The sequence below is a fragment of the Cyprinodon variegatus genome, unplaced genomic scaffold, assembly GCF_000732505.1.
Source record: "Cyprinodon variegatus isolate N-32 unplaced genomic scaffold, C_variegatus-1.0 Scaffold7, whole genome shotgun sequence".
NCBI lineage: Eukaryota > Metazoa > Chordata > Actinopteri > Cyprinodontiformes > Cyprinodontidae > Cyprinodon > Cyprinodon variegatus.
The window spans coordinates 1,804,431-1,813,846 of record NW_015150460.1 but is presented as its reverse complement, the minus strand read 5'-3'; the positions used below and the strand labels follow the sequence as shown (position 1 = coordinate 1,813,846).

Below are 9,416 nucleotides of genomic sequence, written 5' to 3'. Positions count from 1 at the left end.
GCCCCTTCCCAAAATTACTTCAACGGAAGGTTTCCAGATGGATATGCGGAGCAAATCCATCTGACAGAGTCAGGTTAGTTTCACAAGGCAATGTAACAAGATACATGCCAGTTTCAGCTTCCAAACTTGTTCTGAACAGCCTGGTCTGACAATTTGACTCAAAATCATATCTGTGCCAAATTTTCCTGCAGTGTGAATGGGGAGCCCACCGGCCTAGTGAAAGCCAACACCTAAATCCAAAAGAAATGGCAGCTAAACATAAAAACTAATGCTCTTCACCCAATCCAACCGAGTGAAAATTAAAAGAAGGGATTTTATTCAGGTGACACCATCAAGAAAAACAAATATTTTAATACGTTGTAATGCATGCTACAATAAATACTGCAGCCAAGCATTCATCTGCAATATGTAACAATGACTTAAGGTATAGATTGTGAGTTCTAGAGTTGCACCGGTGAAAATACAGACTCACGGGAACTGGATTCAAGTACCTAATCATTTTTTTTCCTTTGTAGAACCAACTCACCATTCGGGTCCTTTAAGTCCAGCTGTCAAACAAAATCCTAATAAAAATAAAAAATAGGGTTCAAAATGCGGACACATTCAAGGAGTGTGAATATTTATGCAAGGCACTGAATTGGACCAATAGAAGGATCCAGTTAAGGTAATCTGCAGATATCTATTCAGGTTTTCTTTTTATGCAGCAACGTTTGTAACAGTTTTTCTTTGGTGACTAACAGTACATGAAAATAAATCCTCTCACTTCTAAAAAATAACATGTAAAGTCATACAGATAGATTAATTAGCTGATGCAACAAAAAACAAAAAGACATCAATGACAGCATTGTTTTTTAATGTCCCCAAAAGTTCAGAGAAGCTTAATTTCCCTGCAGTTTTTCTCTGAAGATTGGATAAGATTCTCCTTTCATGAAAAAACAAACTTGTAAACAAAACCCAAAGAGCTCACTGAGGAAACTACTGCAATTCTAGTCCAACTTCATCTGTGAACGTCGACTCCAGTTTCACTTCATGCGTGGCTAAATGTTCCCAAAGCAGCTTTTTCTGGAGGAATACCAACCCGCAGTCCCCACAGACGAAGTTCTGGGGTTTATCGACGTGAGTCCGCTGGTGTTTCTTCATGTGATAAGATAGCCTGAACCCTTTATCGCAGAGGCTGCATTTAAACGGCTTCTCTCCTGTATGGATGCGCATGTGTGACTTCAAGTAGCCGGACTGGATGAAGGCTTTGCCGCACACGTCACACTTGTATGGGCGCTCTCCGGTGTGATAGCGGTTGTGGAGGCGGAGCTCGTTGGCGGTCAGGAAGGTTTTCCCGCACACGGTGCACTGGTGGGGCCTCTCTCCCGTGTGGATGAGCTCGTGCCTCTTCAGAGAAGTCTCCTTCATGAACTGCTTCCCGCAGCTCTTGCAGGGATACCGCACGCCGATGTGGACTTGCTCCACGTGGTTGCTGAGCTGCAGCTTGGTGCGGTAGGCCATGTTGCACTGTGAACACGCCCAGGGTTTCTCCTCGGAGTGGGTCCCCATGTGGACGGTGAGCTCTGAAGCGGAGCGGTAGCACTTCCCGCACTGCCAGCACAGGAAGGGCTTCTCTCCAGTGTGTTTCCTCTGATGGACTGTCAGACAGTTGGACGATCTGAACTTTTCAGGGCACATGTTACAAGCGTAGGGGAACTCTCCTTTGTGAATCCTCTGGTGGAGGGCGAGGTAGGACAGCTGGGCGAAGCATTTGTCACATTGCGGACATGGAAAGGGCCCAGTGAAGCCGTGCTGCTTCTCATAGTGCTCCCTGAGGCGCCTTAGGAGGGTGAAGGTCTTCTCGCACATTGTGCAGCTCATGGGGAGATGCATCAGCTTGTGCCTCTCGAAGGCAGCCTCGTCTCCGAGGATCTTTCCACACTCCTTGCAGTAAAGCGGGTCGTGGATCCGCTGGTGGACCTTGAACATCGTAACACTCTTAAACTCCTTCCCACAGTCTTCACACTTCATCACCTCCCTTAATTCCACTTTGCAGACGTTCTCCTGGTGCTCCTTCAGGGCGGCCGGGTACTCAAAGTGATTGCCACAGTTGGAGCACCAGACAGGGATCATGCCCTGCTCTCCCTGGTGGGAGGTGGCACTGCTTGCCTCACTCTGACTTGGTCCTGCTCTCAGCTCCTTTTTCCATGACAAACGCGAGGTCTTCTTATGACAGATGGCGTAAATCTGGTGTCTCTTCAGGCCGTGCATGTGTTTGAATCTCTTCTTGCAGTAGATGCAGTGAAAAGGTCGATCCTCTGTGTGACACTGGACGTGCCTGTTCAGGGTTTTGAGGCTAGCGAAAGTCCTGTTGCACACAGGACACACCTTACCGGTTTTCTTCTTGCTGGGACCCATCGCAGACAGATTGCTCTTCGTAGTCGCTGCTGATGTGCCCGAATCTGTTTCAGTTGTAGCTAATATGTCAGGGTCCTCCTGGTTCTGGGGATCGGCTTCAGCCAGAATCTCCTCCACAGACTTGCAGTGCTCTTCCCGTATGCCCTCGTGTCCATGGATGATCTGGTGCTTCTTTAAAGTGTCTTTGTACTTGAAGCCTTTCTCACACGTCATGCAGACGTACGGTCGCTCTTCGGAGTGGGAGCGTAAATGCTTCGCGATGTCCGTAGAGCAGGGAAGGATCCGGGCGCAGATCGGACAGATTTTCCCCTCCACGGACACCTCTGTCTGGGCGTCAGTGTTTGCATCCAGAACGTCTTTCTGCTGCCTGCTTTTACAAATCTCCCTCTCGTGCCTCTTTAAGACATAAGGACTCTTGAACTTCTTGTCGCAGAAGGAACACTTATACGGACGATCCTCTGAGTGGGACTTCATGTGTCGCTCCATGTCACCTTCCCGGGCAAAATATTTCCCACATAAGGAGCAGTTTTTGTTTTCCTCAGAGGTACAAGGATTGCCCAGATCTTCGTCTTTAGGGCTGTTACTCATCTCTTCCTTCTCGTGAACCCTCATGGTGTGTCGGTTCATGTCGTACTGGTCCCTGAATCTCTTATCGCAGCTGCTGCACTTGTACTTCAGGTCACGGTTTTCATTGTGAATTTCCTGGTGCCGCCGCATGGCTGTGGCTCGCAGGAACGTCTTGTTGCACACAGGACATGTTTTGTCATTCGAGTATTTCTTCCGCAGCCTCTTAGCTGCCTCTGAATTACGGTTTGATTTTAAAGCTTTTCTCTTTAATTCAAGCCTCTTGCTTTGTTTTAGTGGTTGAAAAGCTGCAGGCTTTAAAGCATCATCAGAATCCTCCTGTGGTGCCGGATCAGGGGCTTCCTCAGTGTTTGTTTCAATATTTTCGTGCTCTTCGGACTCCACCAGACCGGACGGGTCTTCTATCTGTATATAGTCCAACAGCGTGACAGTTTCGCCCTCCACCTGCACGGTCATGCAGCCTTGGATCTGGTCCGAAGATTGAATCTGTAGCTCGCTTGGATCGATCACAATCTTTTCCAGTTGGGGAAGAGACAGAGAGGACAGGATGCAGTTCCCAAAGGAAGACGGAATGGTTTGCACTTCATCTGGAGTGGAGCAAAAGGAAAGTATTTTTCAAAAGTTATTCAAGGCTTTAAAAGAAAAAAAAAGCACAAACAAGCAGAAAATGGATGCAATTTAAGAGATTGCTTAAAATTTAGCTGAGACAGAATTGCTACAGTGCAAACAACGCATATTACGGGGATTTTATGTGCAGGACAATGTTATGCATAACTGCAAACTAGAAATTATAATGAAATTATGTGAGGAAAAATAAAAAGACTGAGCTTTACTCTAAAGGGACCATTTCTATGGTGAAATATGGCAGTGGCAGTACCATGCTGTGGGGAATCTCTGAGATATAAGCGACTCCCCTGATTTATTTATTTTTTTAAATCAAGCCTATAGGTAAATCAACACATTTTTCATTTAGACAAGGATACACAGATAAAAAGTGCTTTTTTAAAATAGTGATTTGATCTTTAAAGAAAACCGAACAAACCCAAAAATATAACTGCCATTAGAGTCAAAACTAAGGACTTTTCCCTCCACAGTGAGAGCTATTATCCATCAATGGAGCTAAGATTTAACAGACCGGCATACTGAAGTAGTCCAACAAGCATTAAAGGGCTCATTGAGAAGGTTGCAAAGAACAACCAATGACATCTGAAGCTCTGCAGACGACATCCGGCTTACGGGGTCATGATTCAAATTCAAAACAAAGTTTCATGCGTTACGAATAAGGAAAATACTCTCTGCACTCATGGGATAAAATGTACACTGGAATGTGTGGATTCTGTTACATCTGATTGAGAGCAAAGGTTGTCAGAAATTAAAAATCAAGCCGACTATTATCAGGGTTTATACAGAAATGAGTAACTCTAGTCTAATGCCTTAAATGAATACCCATTATTCTCACATAAATAAATATATATATATATACATTAGGGGTGTAAATCACATCCATCATGGTGATTCGATTCAGTATCGATTTCCTGACCCAACGATTCGATTATTTTCGATACTCTAGAATACACCACGATACGATTGATTAATTGGTTCATTTTTTTATTTTTATTTTTTTAACACCTTACAGGCCAGACAAGGTTTCAAATTTGAATCAATGAAAGCTGTAATATCGTTATGCTTTTTTTTTTTAAGAAACAACAGCAAATAACAGAAGTAGAAAAGTTGTACTCCACCTATTCCTATTAAAACCTTATTCACAGAAAAATAATAATAGCCCTGTGTTATAGATTCTGAAAGGCTTTGCATCAAAAATACTGCACAAAATCAGTGCAATCAGTGCAATGCAATACCTCGGCTCCAGACGTCCCCGCCCCCTCCACAGACGCTACGCTGCACCTCTCCCAAATTTTAGCTGACGGCAGACAGGGGGCCGGCTTGTTTTGTTTTTATCACCGAAATTGTGGAAAACAACTCGTGAANCTGACCCAACGATTCGATTATTTTCGATACTCAAGAATACACCACGATACGATTAATTAATTGGTTCATTTTTTCTTTATTTTTATTTTTTAACACATTACAGGCTAGACAATGTTTCAAATTTGAATCAATGAAAGCTGTAATATCGTTATGCTATCGTTATGCTTTTTAAAAAAAAAATAATAATACCCCTGCCTTATAGATTCTGAAAGGCCTTGCATCTAAAAACTGCACAAAATCAGTGCAATGCAATAACTCGGCTCCAGACGTCCCGCCCCCTCCACAGACGCTCCACTGCTCCTCTCCCAAATTGTAGCAGTGCCGCAGACAGGAGGCCGGCTTGTTTTGTTTTTATGACCGAAATTGTGGAAAACAACTTGTGAAGTTTGACCCGCCTCGGCCGTATCTAGACCCACAGCGTGTAGCACAGACCACGCTTCAATACTGAGCATAATTTAAAAATTTCTGTGTCAAGCTCGCTGCAACACACTGCTGTAAGAGAATAACCAGGAAGCGAGGTAGGAGGGCAAAATAGGTTTAGCGCCACCAAAGCACGGGAGGGAGAATTACTTCCAGGAGCAAATGGATAAAAATAGACCGGAGGAAAAAAAAAAAAACATGAATCGATTCTCTTGCGGACGTATCGATGCATCGGATTGTTGGATCGTACAAAACGATTATTATTTATACCCCTAATATACATATATATGAAAAAACACGGTAAAATCCTTCATCTTTACTGTCGACAGGGTGCAGCCATGTCCCGAATTCCTCTTTTTCCAGCTGCTTTTGTTAAAACTTGCATTTTCCCATGAGCTTTTTTTGCCCCTCGCAAAAACATGCGGAACCAGTTATATCTGATATATCTGAAGAAATTCTTTGTCTATACCTTTTTTTTTTAAATAAAACATTTAAATGTCACTAAAATCATATTTAATGAATTTGAATGCCAAATAAAAAAAAATATATAATTTAAACGAGGAGCTTCACAGCAGCCTAGTCAAAGTCTAGGCCTTAGCAAAAGTGCTGTAATACAACCGTGAGTCGACTCACCAGAAAAATCAATGTGTCCGAGTGTTGAATGGTGGTGCAGCACAGTTCTCAGGTGCTGGGGGTCAGGTACTGAGTGAGAACACTCCTCCAGGGCAGATGGGATGCTGCTGAGCATGGAGGCCGTCTAATAAGCAGACAGGAGGAGAAAATAAATATGATTCCACAGAAGAAGTTAAAAAAAAAAAAAAAGAAAAGAAAAAGGTGAGAAAAATGTCCTTTCCCAATAAAACAGACGTGATTAGATCTATGCAAGTCAGGAATTAAGTGGTCTGAAATCCTAAGATATCAAAAAAATAAATCTGGTGGCCAGTTAATTGTCAGAAATACAAGGTGGTGGGACTTACATTTATTTGGTCATTTGGTTTGATCATAGAGTATTATTAGCTTTGTCAGAAATTGTACTCATATAAAATACTCCAGTGCTTAGCATGCCTTTAAACGGTTGGACAGCAGGTTAAAATAGTTTTAAAATCCTTGCTTTTGTAGACCTTTGTTCATCTTCATATTGGCAGCAGGCTCAAGCTTGCAGTGTTTACCTGCTGAATGTCAGGTACTGGAAGAAGCCTCTCCAGCCTGGACAGAAAATCCAACATCAGCATCTGAAGAGCGTTGTCATAATCTGGTCCAAAATCTGTAGGGAAAACATCCTGGGGAAGAAAAGGTAACATTTTTAGTTTACAAGCTATTTAAATAAAAAAAAATAAAGCTTGATACAAGTAATGATAGATAAAGACCTGGAAGAACTTCTCCTTCTCTTCGGGATCCTTCAATAACAACCCAACCTGATCCACAAAGTTGGACTCTGGAAACTGTACATCTGCAAAACAAGGCTAAAAGCAAAGAACAAGAGCTTTCTGATATCTGACAGGCTGAAAGATTTATGAAAACAGATTTTGAGAAGCTGACCTGCGTCGCCCAGCTGGATATCAGGGCTTTAATCCGCTCCAGGTGCATCTGGATGGAGTGTGTGTCTGAGATCTGCTCAGGCCGACACAATTCAAGAACAACCTGAAGGACAAAAAATGATGCAGATATCAGTTTATTAAAGCAGTTGTCAGATTATCAGTAGATAGTAGGAGATGCTTAAACAAGTTTCCCCTGGAAAATATGATAAATTAAATTCTGAAGGAGAACCAACATTCTATAAAACCTTTCCAAACAACACAGAACATTTTCTTAACTTTTCTCACTCAAGGCTATCTGTTAACATGCAGTTAAATATCCGACCTACATATTTTTTCTTTGCTCACCCGTGCTCTCAGTCCCAGGAGGAGCTGAGCCTTCTGATCTGGATTCAACAATTCTGGAACAATATCAGTGATTGTGCTGATGAAGTCCTCCACTAATCCATATTCCTGAAGGTTCCCACTCTGCACAATGTGCCACATGGCTGCAGACACCAACCGGATGGGAGGAATGACGAGGCGGAGAGACGGCAGTATAAGAGGTGGATCTGGAAAGAATTATAAGGAATTTTATAAAACCAGAACTTTAAAAAGGCAATTCTATTGTATCTTAAAATATTTATTCTAGAGTCTACTAGAAAGGAAACTGGACAGAAAAGATGCATTGATTAGATCTCCCATAGCTGCAATGGAGCTTTCATCTCCATAGAAACATGGAACTTGATTTCTTCTTCTCTCTTACTCTGTAATAATACTATAATATATAGAAAATTATTAAAATAATTTTATATAAATAGCCCAAGTCAACTACTGTGTAGTTTTCCCATAGCACTCCACTGCAGATATTTTTTTTTATATCTAAGGGAACATATTCCAGGACATGGCAACTTTTTTCTTTTTTTATGTTTTTTTTTGTACTATATACACTATTTTTATATTGCCTGTAGTATTTTTTTTTTTTATCTTCAATTGCATCTTGCTTGAACTTCCTAAGGTAGATAATTAGCTTGAAAGTCATTTTAATGAGTTTTATGTCCTTCACAAGCCTGTGCTGCAGTTTTTTTTAATTAAATGGTGAAATCTTTAATACTTCCAGAGAAATAAACTTGGTGCGTTCACTGACACAAACCCGTGTGGTAAAAACCATGTACCATACCAGTGAGGTAAAAAAAATTGAAGAAATACAACGGTTATGGATGTTTACTTAATGAATAATATCCAAGTAGAAGTTAGTGATAAAAACTACCCCGTGCTTATCATATAGTAGATGTGTCGCTTTAGATTTAAGTTGGGCAACCATTGCTGGAGGTGGTGTAAGCTGAATGACTTAAAGGCAACAATTATCAGCAGTTGGTTTATAGTTATAAAATAAACCATAAATCCAAACTTCAATTGAAGACCATATTAAAGGTGCATAACACCAATTGGAGCCCATATTAAAGGACCATGACACGGAGTATCGACCTGAACATATTCACGCTCATCTGCAGAACGTTAGCTCCCCAGCGTGCGGTGCAACGTAGCAAAAACCAACCGCCATCTCACAGCGGCGTACGCCATGTTTGAAATCGGGCGCACACACCCTGAGAGATAAACCAACAACTCGGTAGAAACCAATGCTATAAATATGCTCGTGGACTCACCATTACTGATATGTTCTGGCCTCTCCATAATGTGCCGAAAAGTACTCAGTTGGGAAATTAAATCAATTCGGGGACGTTGTGAGTCGATGTCCGCCCGACCCTGCGGTACAACCAGCTTCAGGCGGAGAGGAAGAAACAATTCAACCCTATCCTGAGTGCGCATGCGCAGGATTGTAACAAAAATGCCTATATTACTACATTTGGTGCTATATTGGTAAAAATATTGTCGTTCTCCAACACTATATAATGATTCTAATGACATATGAGGATTATAAATATAAAAAAGATTTTTTACAGCCCTCCTTACAAATGTCCTTCTTCACATGGTTAAATGCGGTCGTCTTTGTTCACCACTGCCACCTAGAGGAAATTTTTCATTCAAAGGGAAAGCGACCATTTCTATGTCAATAAAATAAAAAAAAATAAAAACAAAACAAACTTTTCATGTTCATGAAACACAATATGTTAATATTGGATCATAACGATGAGACAAAACATTCAAATACTATATAAAACAAAATATTTGTTATTGAACCATAACATTTTTAATCATTATCTGAGAACTATATGCATTCATATATGTGCAGTTTCATATTACAAAATAGTCATAGCTCTGTTGAACTGTCCATTTCTCCTGCTTTTAGTAGTGATGATTTTATGGTATTTTTTTATAAATACGATTGATTCTATTAAAAATACTATCTTTGGCATCCCTTAAATTGGTTCATCTCTGGAAGGGGCTGCAGCATCTACAGAAAAGTAACTATAGGACTTGAACTGGGTTTGGACTGTTTTGATCCAATTGATCAATTATGATCTTCAGCCCTCAACTTGGATTTTAGAA

The 9,416-nt window shown here is 41.2% G+C and overlaps 1 protein-coding gene across 1 annotated transcript; it reads right to left on the bottom strand.

The window, feature by feature from the left end:
* Positions 1-303: 303 nt before the first annotated feature.
* Positions 304-8,735, bottom strand: LOC107085895 (zinc finger protein 11-like). The gene is made up of 7 exons (XM_015376536.1): positions 8,573-8,735; positions 7,275-7,477; positions 6,931-7,032; positions 6,759-6,854; positions 6,561-6,671; positions 6,025-6,148; positions 304-3,569 (listed from the first exon to the last, which is right to left on the bottom strand). The coding sequence occupies exons 1-7, from the start codon at positions 8,733-8,735 to the stop codon at positions 976-978; spliced, it is 3,393 nt and encodes a 1,130-aa protein (XP_015232022.1). The 3' UTR covers positions 304-975.
* Between the last annotated feature and the right edge of the window lie 681 nt (positions 8,736-9,416).

What these genes read in the sequence shown, in the direction of transcription:
- LOC107085895 (XM_015376536.1), bottom strand. Translation starts at nt 8,735, where the DNA reads ATGCGCACTCAGGATAGGGTTGAATTGTTTCTTCCTCTCCGCCTGAAG. An exon ending in TATCCAGCTGGGCGACGCAG is followed by an intron (nt 6,855 to 6,930) that starts GTCAGCTTCTCA and finishes CTTTGCTTTTAG; the next exon opens with CCTTGTTTTGCAGATGTACA. An exon ending in CAGTACCTGACATTCAGCAG is followed by an intron (nt 6,149 to 6,560) that starts GTAAACACTGCA and finishes TCTGCTTATTAG; the next exon opens with ACGGCCTCCATGCTCAGCAG.